At 42.0% G+C, this 13,307-nt stretch overlaps 1 protein-coding gene across 5 annotated transcripts in view; it reads left to right on the forward strand.

Moving 5' to 3' along the window:
- Positions 1-12,330, forward strand: part of grik2 (glutamate ionotropic receptor kainate type subunit 2) — a 254,054-nt gene extending 241,724 nt beyond the window's left edge. For 3 of the 5 annotated variants that reach the window (XM_020709977.2, XM_020709976.2, XM_020709979.2), the window contains one exon: positions 11,244-12,330. In XM_020709977.2, coding sequence (XP_020565636.1) covers positions 11,244-11,491 — 248 coding nt within the window. In that variant the 3' untranslated portion in view covers positions 11,492-12,330. The remainder of the gene's footprint in view (positions 1-11,243) is intronic. The other 2 variants (XR_002291930.2, XR_002291929.2) reach the window with 2 other exon arrangements.
- The last annotated feature ends 977 nt before the right edge of the window (positions 12,331-13,307 follow it).

Below are 13,307 nucleotides of genomic sequence, written 5' to 3' on the forward strand. Positions count from 1 at the left end.
TACTCTGCAGAAGCTATGTACTAGAAAACAGTTTTTATTTTTTTATTTATTGTTTAAGAAATGGCATAATCAAAATGAAAAAACCATTGGGAACGCTTTGACAAAAGATCAGAAAATGATCGGAGTAGGACTTTAAAGAATGAACAAAATTAGATTATTTTGCATAAGCACAGATCCCTTTACGGTCGCTGTAAAGATTTGGCCCACAGGTGGACCTGAAAATATTCTTGTTTGTTTTTTTATGGAAAGCAATTTGAGCTGTCTGTTTGACATGAAAGGTGCTTTATATATAAAATTAATTTGAATTAATTTGAATTTGAATCCATAGTTCATAGTCCGTACTTCACCCTGACTGATCGCCAAAATCTGAACTCTAATGATGGCATAAATGGCTCGTAGAAATTAATTGTTGCAAGGTAGTCATACTTTTTTGGGATGTTACAATCTAGTAAAGTTTTATGTTTTCATCAGCAGTGTTCAAACTGTTTAAGTCAAAACCTGTAGCCCATGTATTAGCAGAAAATGGCTAGTTTTCATGGGTAAACACAGGACTGCATCTTAGCTTTAGTGGATGATTAGACCTTTAGCTTCATAAAAATGAGTATCTTAGGGAGGTTGCTGCAGTGGGTACGCAATAACATCTTTAGTTAACATAGTTTATCATCCAGGGCAACCAGAGATAACCTGGGGATAGATTTCCTTAAGCCTTAGTCACATGCAACCTGTACGGCTCAGTGGCTCATGAAGGGTTGTAGAGAGGTGCTTCTTGCAGTTCCCTTGCGGCCACCCCAAGGGACGTTATAAAAATGGAATGCACGATTGTCGTGAGTGTGATAAGTACATGAGGACATTTTTGATATTTAATGTAAGTTACACGCACTCATGATGTATGGGTGATGCTGTGGTATGGTGACCCTAAGCCACATGCCAGTTGTTTGTAAAGTACTGTCTCCCTACTGTCTGCTCACAAATGCTGCACGCATGGATGTGCATGTGAGACATAGGTCCCTGTTGGACGCCTGTAAGATGCTCACACAAACTCCAATTTGATTGTTCAAAACCCTCATTTCTAACAGTCAAGATACACAAAGAGCACACACTTATCGTGTGAACATCACTAGCGGACGCATTGAGCAGTGCGCAGGATTTGGGTGGGTTAAAAAAATCTAAAATCTGTACGACACACATGTGTCTCTCCTACTTGGATGCAGTCTGGTTTGAACCCTTTCAGCTTTCCTTCTGGGAAGAGTGTAGTGACTTGCACAGCCTGTCAAGTTTTCTGACAGGCTGAGGTTTAGGTGAACGGGACAGAGAAGCAGATCATTGTCTCTCTTTCAGAGCACTTTCCGCCCAGTGGCTCAGCGTTTTTGAACCAAACTGCTGCCACCTCCCAACTTTTTCAGCTCAAGCAAGGAGCACGGTGTGTCTCAAATTACTTTGTGGAGTTTCAGACCCTGGCAGCCAGCAATCGATGGACAGATGAGGTGGAATGGTGGGTGTTTTCATCAACGACTCTCCTGCAAACTCAAGCACTAACTAGCAGTGCTAGCTGCTTGACGATCTGGAGTACCTGACTAATTTAGCCACCAGGATCAAGTGGAGGACAGGAGGTTGAATGAATGAAAGTCATGGTGGTTTATGCTGTGTGCCACTGAGTAAGTCATTATTCTCCATCTCTGCAGCTCCAGCCCTTCATCTTCCACATGTTTTCTTGATCCCAAGCAGTTGGGCTTGGGTTGGCTTTTAAGCGATGGAGACGCATGCGGGCGGCCAGGTCCTTACATAAGAGTCTTTCTGGAAAACTCCAACAGTCATCATTTCACCATTGAGAAGACAATGGCTACTCACCCCACTGCTCTCTATCTGACTCTTGGTGACTCAGCAGTGGGATGGGTCTAAGACTCGTTGATTCTCGTTCAGATGGTAATCTCATCCTCCAGGAGGCTGCAGAAAAACTTTCAAACCACTTATACTCTTTTTCGGATCAATACTATTAATGGATAAACAATTCACAAGCTTTTAGCAAGGATGGTACCAGATCTGTCTATTACACTGAACTAATGTCCTTTTTCATTGTAGAAGCAGTGACACTTGTTATTTGGGCATTTCATTTCTTGTATACACTCACCCAAAATTGACTGGGTCTCTGAAAAGCTGCCATCCTGGAGCCCTTTTTGTTCATTAACCTGTTTAGATGCTGCTGCTGTACATTCTTTTGTTTCTCTCTCTGGACCAAAGTAGGGTTTCCCATTAGTTTTAGGACTTAAGTGACTTTTTTTTGTAAACATTGGGCTTAGTATCTTTCCCCTCACTGCTATGATTGTGTCACGTCTATTCCAAATGACTTATTCATGTAGAGTACATAGATATCCCCTGTTCTGTCCCAAGCGGGTGGCTATTGGACAATATGTAGAATATAGTCTACAGACTGGTATAATTTGACCCTCCCCCTCTCCAACTGATAGGAAGAGGATCTTCTTTGGAAAATATGATGATGGATTGCGAATCTGCATTGACGACAGAGGTCTGAACAGTATCATGGTGTGTAACTCTTTTCCATTCCTCTGCTAACACTGCTTTTGATTTATTGAGGGGTTTCACCTTTGTTTCCAACCTGGGACCACTGGAGCGCATTCTTTTTGGTGCTAATACAAGAGAAAGATGAGTAGATCTGCAACCTGAGCTACCAATGAAGGACTTCTTCTTCTTGACATTTTTCTCCAGACATTAAGAGCCATGTGCAGCACGTCCAAGACATCTTACAGTGCCTGCTTGAAAATCAGCTTTTTTGTAAAGCTAAGAAATAAGATTTCTATGCTTCACAAACTAGGTCTCTCTGGCTCTCCTGGCACTTAGAGGGGGACCCTAAGCTTCATGTAGTTATTGATGTAGTTATTGACTGACCTGTCCCTAGTGGCAAGAGAAAGTTCCAGAGCTTTCTTGGCTTTGCTCCTACAGTTTCTTTATCAGGGGCTTCAGTGATGCGGGTACACCTCTTCACAGACTGTCTTCAGTAAAGGGAAGCCCTGCCTGAGATTAAGAGGCCTGCAAAGTGTGGCAGAAAGCAGAAGACATTTCTCCACAGCTCCTTTTTGTTTTTGCCAGACATTTCCAGACATGTCATTGTGGATGTGTTATTACAGAGAACGTATGATCATTAAATTTACCACTGCGCATTCTTTTCTGCCAGCTGACTCCTGCAGAAAGAGACCACTGCAGAACAAAGAAGTGCTTGCAGTGAAGATGCCTCTCAGTGCATGGTATCATCCTTGTGTGAACTGACACTAAGAATCAGGAGCTCATTTGTAGACGTTACTTCTGGCAGAAAATGTGGGCTTTGTTTTTCAACAGGTTCAGCCTGTCAGAGGACAACATTTGTCTCAGCAATACTAGAGGTAGGTGCTTGTAGTTCTGTCATTCAACCTATTTTACTAGAGAACTCACTCACGCTGGGTCTTAGAATAGAGGGTTAGTTTGTAAGGAATAATGATGCTGTTCTTGCTTAGTGGTCATCTGTTCATCCCCCCCAAGTTTTTGTCCTCAGGTCCTAATATGGGGACATTCCTTCCACTTGAAGTGCCACCTGGGAATTGTGGAACTGCTTATCTGGAGGTACATTCATTTTGGTGGGACAGTACATCCTCTGATGTAGGGGCCTTTGTTACTTCTTGGTCTGTGGATGCCAGTGAAGGCAACGTGGAGACCCCCTGCTTAGCTCCTTTGGCCTCTACCTGTGCTCACTAAACCTTGGTCCCACATAGCCACAGACTTCATTAAAAGACTTACCAGCTCCCACATGTACAGTTAGGGACACTTTGACTAACCAATAAATGTGCAGAGCATGTTTTTGCTTTCTAGGGAGGAAGCCGGAATGCCAGAAGAAAACCCACACGTCCACGGGGAGAACATGCAAACTCTCCATAGAAAGGACCTGTAGTCCAATGAGCCACTGTGCAGCCCCATAATCTTTGTGTGATGAGCTTTGGTTTTGGCCAAACATTAGATCTCTAGGGAGTCTAAGATGGCAACCAAACAGAGGGGAATAGGGTCCACAGCACGAAGCTTCACTGCTTGTGCAATTATTATTGTGGACTACCTTTGCAATCAATGCTTTCCAAGCATTCCTGACAGGGTTTCTGTTGAATCTTTCCACCTGTCCATTTCTCTACAGATGATATGGTGCTGTGTGAGACGCTGAAACCTCACAAAATTTCTAAAGTTTAGAAACAGCTTGTTTTCAAACTTACTTCTCTGGTCATGATGAAGCTTGGTTAAGAATCCACCCATTGAATAAAAGCTCCAGACCTACCCCCCTTTCTCAAACGACCACTTATTAGGATGATGGGCACCATAGGCACGTAGTACCCTTGGTAGGTGGACTGCTTGCACATCACTGCCAGCAAGCAGGACATGTCCTCTTAGTGCCCTACCCACCAATTTTAACTGCACCCTTTAGTACATACACCCTTAACCCCACAACAATTTACACTCCAATACACCAACACACATACATTAAATAAGCAAGGTGGGACCTTTGACCATCTGTCCCCTACCCCTACCCCATCCCTGGTGGGGTGAACCTGGCCCTCGGCAACGGCGGCTATGTCCCTTGGGTGCTGGCTTCCTGGACCCAGCGGCCCTCTCTGCACGCAGGGAGAGGGATCTTTGAGTTCTCTGGCAAGACAAATGAACCGGAAATCACATCACATCACGTCTGGGGGAAGTTCACGTTTCTGTGGTGCGGGTTCTGGTCCTTTCCCTTGAGCACTGGGCCTTGCCAAAATTCCAACAGTGGGTGAGCCTGGTCAGGTGATGTTAACAACACTCTTTGGGGTCCTCCACTTCACTCTTGGGCATCCATCTCCAGCAAGGGGCGGATCGCCCTTGAGAGGCCCTAGCTCATGCATGGGGTTTGGGGGATGCTCAAAACTCCTGGGTGGTGGTGGGCCACTCTACTGTGGCTGTGCTCTCTGGGTGCAGGTGCTCTCCAAGGGCGGGGGCCCCACGCTGGACTTTGGGCACGGCACAGGGGCTATTCTTCTGATTGCTTGCACTCTCTGTGTGCCTGTGTCTCCCTGCACTCTGGCACTGGGGGTCCCTGTGGCTGTTATGTTGGCCCCGGTCTTTGTGGCAGACGTGATTGCCCGGGGGGCATATTTTCTCTATCTGCTATACCTACGGGTGTCAGGGAGTTCTGGCTACCACTACTGATTCGCTGAGGGTCTTTGTGTGGGGATGACCGGGCACTCTCCCTCTTTTTTTACATTCCATCACCCACCCCGGGTGAACATTAACACTCACTCGAATACAGGTGTCAGCTCACCTTTGCAAAAATAGTTTGCGTGACTGGATAAAATGCTTTACATTGGTTTGTATGCATAAGTATGTGCGTATGAACAGTAGTTGTATTGTGTACACGTTGACATGTTTGTATGTGAAGATTTTTGGAGCCAACAGATATGTTCAGTAACATTTGAGTGAGTGTGTGGAAAGGCCCCGCACCTTTTAGACTAACATTTACACCTGATAGTAATGATTATAAACTTCCAACAACTTGCTGTTTGTTGCTTTATGTGTCTACCTCCCTTCAATAATCAGCCTTCTATTTTCTTAACGTCCCTTTTTTCCCCATTCTTTTGTGCCCTTACCACCCCTCTCCTTTTCTAACATTTCTCTCTCTTCTTCCCTCCTCTTCTTTTCCGTCTAGTGCAGCAAAAAACTGTTACAAATATAATCAATTTAAAAATAAAAAAGTTTAGCCTAAATTACAAAAGAGGTTTATACAAATATATGCCTTGTGTGACAGAAGGTTCATAACCCCAGGTTGTAGTGGTAAATTCTGTCCAGCACAAGAGGCTTTCAGCATGGGTGGACAGTCAAAACTCTCTGGATGAGAGGGTCATTGTCATTAGGTCAGGTTACATCTGCAAAATTTCTCTGATCGGACCAAAGATCGGATTAGAATTGAACTGTGCACATGGGCCCAGAAAAACTGGGTTCATTATAACAAACGTTTACATACGCCACACTTTCAATCTGAATTAATCATTTTGACATTCTCAGAACTACCGTATTTTCCAGACTATAAGTCGCACCGGAGTATAAGTCGCACCAGCCCAAAAATGCATTATAAAGTAGAAAAAAACACAGATAAGTCGCACTGGACTATAAGTCGCATTTTAACTTTCACAACCTTATATGATACAATCATAGCAGACTGTTTATCTAATAATTTCAAAATAATTTTTTCTCAAACTTATTTATTTATTCTTTTCATGAAGCATCATTGGCCAACTAATACTCTGTTTTCATCCTGTATTTTTAGAAACAGTTGTCATTTTTATTGCATTTCTGAATCTATGAAATCATTGGAAAATAGAATATTTTGTTGTTAGCCTTCAAGATGTTACTGTAAAAAAAAGTTTGCTGATTCTCTGAGTCACTTAACATACTCTTAACACTTAACATACCTCATACATCAAATTGACCCAGGAACATCATCTCTGTTCCTCACAAATGAACATAACAGGAGGGTTAACAATGTATTTATTTCAATTTATTTCTAATTTAAGTCGCTGCGGAGTATAAGTCGCACCCCTTGCCAAACTATGAAAAAAAGGGCGACTTATAGTCCGGAAAATACGGTATCTAAAATACAGTAAACGGTCATAAAAGAAGAACTATTAAGTTCCGTTGTAAACAAAGCTGCAGCATAGAGCGAGATGATCTTTTAAACATGCTTTTGTTATTATGATTATTAGTAAGTGCCTGTTGGCTCATAATTTTCTAAACATGTGAGGCCAGTGCTTTATTCTTGGCTGCACAGACCTGGAAGAAGCGTTAGGATTAGACTAATACGTGCCAACGACAACATTTAGCTTTGGATGCACTTAAAATCCGTGCAGTCTAAGCCGCAATGTGCATCTTGGCTGAACGTATATATGTGGGAATAACATCAGCCTTTATTTTGTCTGGACACGATTGGTATCACAATTTCACATGATTATTTACATGGTTTCTCAGGACTATGTGGAGCAGCATTTCTACATTCAAAAGCCGCCTCCGCCAGCTCAAACACCGTCCCAAAGCTGCTCTTCTGCTTAGAGACACAGTTTTCCTGAGTTCAGCAACTCGTTTATGCAGAGCAGACAGACAGACTGCAGTCCGAAGCCTCCTCCGGAACACACACGTAACAAAGCACCCTCCCCTGCCCCCGCAAAATTGAAGCTACGAGTCCAGATGCAGTGATCAGAGACTTGGTTTGCTCCAAAGCCTCCTCTGAAGCGCCACGCTGTCTACACATGATGTAAAAGCCATAGTAATGTGCCCACAATCAGAATAAACTGTTTATGCACCACGATTGGATCAACAATCAGCCTGACCCATCTGGCTCGATCGGAAGGAAATTGTGATCTGAATAAATCTGATCGGGGCAGAGTACTCCGGACGGCGTGTTTACATGACGCATTTTTGTTCTTATCAGTCATTTATTACGATCAATTTTGTCCATGTAACGGCAGCTAGTGTAGACTAAACTGGAGAATAGAAAATACAGTCCCTAAATCTCTTACAAATGGCCTATAAAGTCAATGACTCTAACTTGTAACGTCTTCTTGGGGGGGGGTATTCAATGAGTTCTGGTAAGTTTTCGCGTATGTGGCGGGGGTCAAATCTTTTGCTCAAAGGCACAGAAATGTTTCCAACTGCAAAAACAATCTTGTCCTTGCAGTCAGGGACTGCTGCTGCTGCTTTGGGTCATAATAATTCATTGTCGCTATTTAATAATAATAATCCAATTTATTTAAAGCGCCTTTCTTGCCACTCAAGGACACTGTACATTACAAAAAAATAAAATCATAGTAGAAAGGCAGATTAAAAAGGTGGGTTTTGACTGTGGATTTAAAGATAGGCAACAAGTCAATTAAACAGAGGTCCAGGTGCAGAAAATTCCATAGTTAAAGAGTTGAGTGTTCTCCTCCCTTTGGTGACCAGTCGGATGGGGGGAATGGAGAGCTGCAGAGAAGAAGAAGACCGGAGAGAGCGGGAGGGACTGTAGGAGCCCTACATCCATTTTAATTGTCAAATTAGATATTTCTAAATGAATTTTGCTACACATTTACCAGTTAACCTTTTGAAAATGAAATGTCAAATACTATATTCGTTTTCATTTTAATAAAGTGACAGAATAAGCGGTGTTGAAGAAGAAAAGGAAAAAGCATTTTGGTGGATTGCTTTTTCATTTTCATTTTGAATCAAAAAATGCAGCTTCATTTTGAAAATGAAAGGGCATTTCTGTTAATCAATTTTATTTGTCAAATTAGACATTTCTAAATGAATTTTGCTACACATTTACCAGAGAACTTTTTAAAAATGAAATGTCCAATACCATTTTATTTCATTTTAATTAAGTGACAGAATAAGTGATGTTGAGGAAGGAAATGAAAAAGCATTTTGGTGGATTGCTTTTTCATTTTAATTTTAAGTCAAAAAATGCAGCTTCATTTTGAAAATAAAAAAGCATTTCTGGTTTTGACTTTTATTTTTAATTATGCTACAGAATCGCTTCCATAGTCAAGAGTATGACAATAAGAAATCACAGGCATTAGTGGAGTACATATGAGGGGGAAGGTTATCAGGGACCTGAAAGATATTATTCATTATTGAAACAGTAATAATAATAATAATAATCTATTTTCATGAGGTTTTTCATAATGTATGATCTTCATACATTATGAGATGAGTTTTAAACATTTCCCTGTGCACAGACAGTCCAGTTCCTCTGAAGAACCACTTTAGCTGGAGACTTCTAGCTTTTATTTTACGGAATTCAGGAGTGAACCATGGGGCAGATTTGATAAAGGAAACACGGCGAGCTTTGAGAGGAGCAAGGAGGTTCAGAATATCAACGAGTAAAAATTGTAAAAAGAACAACATTGTAAAAAGAGACAAGTGTATCAGGATCAAGAGAATCTGGGAATGAAATGGGACTAATGTGGGAGGAGAGCATATCTTTAGTAAAATGTTTGACATTGCCAAAAGAGTTGAGGCGTTTTTTGGTTACAGATAGACAGACAGAAATACTAAATTAAACGAGAAAATAATCAGTTACCATAATTTCCGGACTACAAGCCGCTACTTTTTTCCTGTGCTCACAGCCCTGCGGCTTATTCTGTGACGCGGCTAATTTATGGATTTAATTGGCGGCCGCCATGTACGTACATTCGGGCTTGGTGAATGGTTTTGTATGCGCCATCCACCACCAAGCACAAGTCATTTTTTTTAACACACCTCTGAGCAGCCAAACAGCATGGAGGTCACTTCAGGTCTTAGACACTTCAGTCATGGTTCAACAAAAAGAAACACGCATGCCCGGCCGCATCCCAGAATCCTTTGGTGCCATTAGACCCAACGTGCACGTGATCGCCGCTACAATATGATAAAGCTTTCAAGTTAAAAGCAATCGTTAAAAGCAGCGTGAAAAAATCCCCCATCAGTAAATGGAAATGCCGGTCAGCTACGTGACGGAGAGAACAGCGCATGCTCAGAAGTGTATTTACCTCTGAGTCATAGTGACTCGGCTGGCTGCACATAAATATGTGTGAATAACATCAGCCTTCATTTTGTCGGGACACGACTGGAAACACAAATCCATTTGGTCGTTTTTACGGTTTCTGACTGAGCGGAATTTTGCATTGAAAAGCTCACAGCCACCATGTGAGCTTTTCGGATAGGAAGGGGAGACAAGAAGCCCGCTTGGCGAGCGCGGAGCGCAGAGGCGTCCGGGGAGCAACAAGTGTTTGTTGTGAAAGGAAGCTTCTGACGAACGCGCCGCGCTGAGGGGCGCGTATCGCGCTGAGGCGCGCGCTATTTTACTGATGTTTTTTAACCAGCCCCGTTAGTACCATAATGCTGCCGCGAAACAAGTGGAAGGAGAGCTGTTCCTTTTCACCCCTCCATGCACTGCTGCTCCTTGCTCATTCTTAAACACGAACAACAGTGTGGCGAGCCGGGCGTTGGCCCCGCCTTTAGCCCCTAAGACTCATGGGAAATGGGGGATCGCGGATGTAAATTTCCTCATCATAACTGAGGGATGTAATGTTGATTATATGGTTACTGTTAGTAATTTTATGTATGATACCTAGATTGACAATAAGTTAAAAAAAAAAAAAAAAATCAAATAAAAAAACCCATAACTGAGGAACTTGTGAACAGAATAGAGGTCCATGCTGTTTCAGATGTGGGTGTAATTAGAAACATGAGCTTGAGACAAGGCCATTACCTGCCCACAGTGTGGTAATGAGCCATGCACACTCTGGTAGTCAGGACGCGCTTTGTCGAGGCAGCGGCTTGTATACTGATGCGGCTTGTGTATGTACAAAAATATTCAAGCACGTTAAAATAGGTGGGTGCGGCTTGTAATCGGGTGCGCTTTATAACCCGGAATTTACGGTATATGGATCTTGTTAGCCCTTTTCCAATCCTAGGCACTTTAACATTGGGAGTTGGGTCATCTAAACCCACTAGACAGTGCTCTGAACCTTTTTTCTTCAATGATTTGTGATCTTCACTGGTGTCCATGGATTACATAAAATCTTTCCACCTTTATTCACCTTTGTCATGGTAGGGAGAACACGTCAATGGAAGGGTGGGGTCATCTAAGATAGCACAAGGGTCAGCAGAACAGTTAACCAAAGAGCAAAGAGAGTGTAGAAAAAACACCTAACCGCAATTAAAGGCCCATGATGCAGCATGCTGCTCTGAAAGACAATAGAAAAAGCTTCAATCTAATCCATTAATTTTTTTATTTAAGGCATCAATATGTAAAGAGGTTTGTAGTAAAGCCAACATATTCATATTTTTATTTATTTAACCTTTATTTATGAAACACTGAATTAAGCACAATACAGCTTCTCAATGCTCCTCTTAGAGCATTTAATCTTCACACATTGAAAACCGTGACATGAAATTCGACTGTTTGTGAAAACTCTGCTGGAGCAGCAGCAGCGACCCATTTCCCCATTCTGCACGTGAATAGAGATTGTACGTAAGCAGCATCACAGCTGTTGGACTGACTTCATCCCTTTTGATCCCATCTCACAGCTTCATACTGTGTCCTGTGGTGAATTTTACATGAAGTAGTGTGGGTGACTCTAGCAGAGGGCTGCACTGCTCTGCTCAAACTTTACAAAAAGAGGCATTTTGTGAAAAGTAACACAATCTCCTGCCTGTTTTTCGTTGTGCAGAGGTCGTTCTGCAAGACTGTGGTGGACGAGCTGCGGGTTTCCCTCAAGTGCCAACACCGCCTCAAACACAAGCCTCAGCCACCCATATTAGTGAAAACAGAGGAGGCCATCAACATGCACACTTTCAACGACCGAAGACTGCCAGGCAAAGAGACTATGGCCTGAAGACGGAGCCCCTTTCTCAGTCGCTCCCTGGCAGCGAGGCAGCGTGCAGAGACAGCTGGGACAAGGGGATGGGGAAATGGTAAACGGCAGAAAACGGGTTCAAACGACTGACAGCTGGATTTGATTTAAAGTCATAGAACTATGTTAAAGGCACCATTCTTCATGAGGACATAGGTTTAATAGATTTACCAATATTTCCTGTGGAAATATCTTTAACTTGAGTGAAATTTCAGCAAGTTATTACACTTGGGAAGAGAACCATCAACAGGTGCCAGGAGGTTCAAACCACGGGGCTTAATACACAGTCTTGGGGAAATGAAGAACTTTCCAAGAGGCTGAAAATCTGTAATCTGTTTGCCAGGTCTGTAACTGCACAGCATCCGCCAGATGGAGCTTTCTGCTCTGACAGTCCACAGATGCTCAAATCTGTGAACAAACATTTCCTAAACTAAACAGCGAATAAAATGTACAGAAAGGGGATCCTTTGTCCAGCCATGAGAATAACTGTATGATATTGACTGAAACCTCAAACGGTAAAATGATACCCATCAGGCAATAAGTCTGTTTGTGCTTATTGACATTTATGATCTTCAGTAGATTTGGTGATTGTCCAAAGCTGTGTGATGAATTTAAAGCAGAAAACGTATCACGTTTCAGTTACAGTGGCGATTTTTGTGGGGGTGGGGGGCCGTGTCCTTTGGCCCCTGCTGCAGAAACCGTATAGAAAGGTTTCTGACGTTTTGAATGAGGTGTGTGTTTCTGCTAGGGGGGAGGCGTATTTTAGGAATGTCCCTTCATGCTTGTTCTTCTTGGTTGCCACGTTGATCACCTACAGCACAGAAAGGCTAAACCAACATCCACCATGTTGACTCTAGAAACCCCAAAGGCATCCTCCAGCTGGCTAAAGTCAAGCTTAAAAAAAGCCTCCGCTCACAAAGTTTAAGTTCAAAGGAATCTCACAGCACATAGTAATGAGTGTTTATTTCTGAAAGTCTTTATTGAAACGCCATCCGTCCTTCCTCTGTGTAGTTTTATTAGAACTTTTCTCTTCACTTTGTACTTTTTGGCTTCTTCATTATGATTTAACCATACAAACACAATTTCTATGAAAACTGTTTTTGTACAAACACTGACAACATTTTGTAAGAGATTTTATCAACACACAACAGTGAGGAGTGGCGTGTAACAGTAAGGTTTCAATAGCCAGTCCTACAATAAACAGGAGCAGACACACATACACATGCCTGTCCACACAAACACACACACACACATGTCCATGACAAACAAAGAGACTTCAACACACACTTACAGTAAAATACTTAGCTAAAAGGAAAACATTACAAAGACAAGCATGCAATCAAAGCATTCCACGACTGACGCGCACACACACACACACACACCCACACACACACGCACACACACTCTAAAGCTGAATCTGTGAAGTGAGATTTTAGAGAAAAGGGAAAATTAAACTATTTTCACCATAAAGGATTCTTCGTTAAAACAATATATTTTTAATTCCCAAAATAAAAATAACAATTATACTAATAATTCTGGTTAGAGCAATTTTGTAGTTTGCACATAGGAGTAGAAAGTAATATTGTGGATGCTGCACTTCCAACTGCTCATAGATTGCTAAAGTTCAGTGCTGTGCAGTTGTGTGTGAACGATTTTAACACGGAAGTATTTAAGACATGGGAGAGCTCATTCCGTTTTGAATTTTTTTGTGAAAACAAATTAAGGTGCTCACAGTTAATTATTGAAGTTGTTGCACAAATTTCAAAATAATAAAATTAGTTATTCACAACTTTCCACTTGTCTGTCTTCTTAATTGCCCGAAACTTGTTCATCGTAAATGTTCAATTTAAAAAATGACAAATGACTAAGATTTGAGGCCTG

Source organism: Oryzias latipes, chromosome 16, assembly GCF_002234675.1.
Source record: "Oryzias latipes chromosome 16, ASM223467v1".
In the NCBI taxonomy this organism is placed as follows: Eukaryota; Metazoa; Chordata; class Actinopteri; order Beloniformes; family Adrianichthyidae; genus Oryzias; species Oryzias latipes.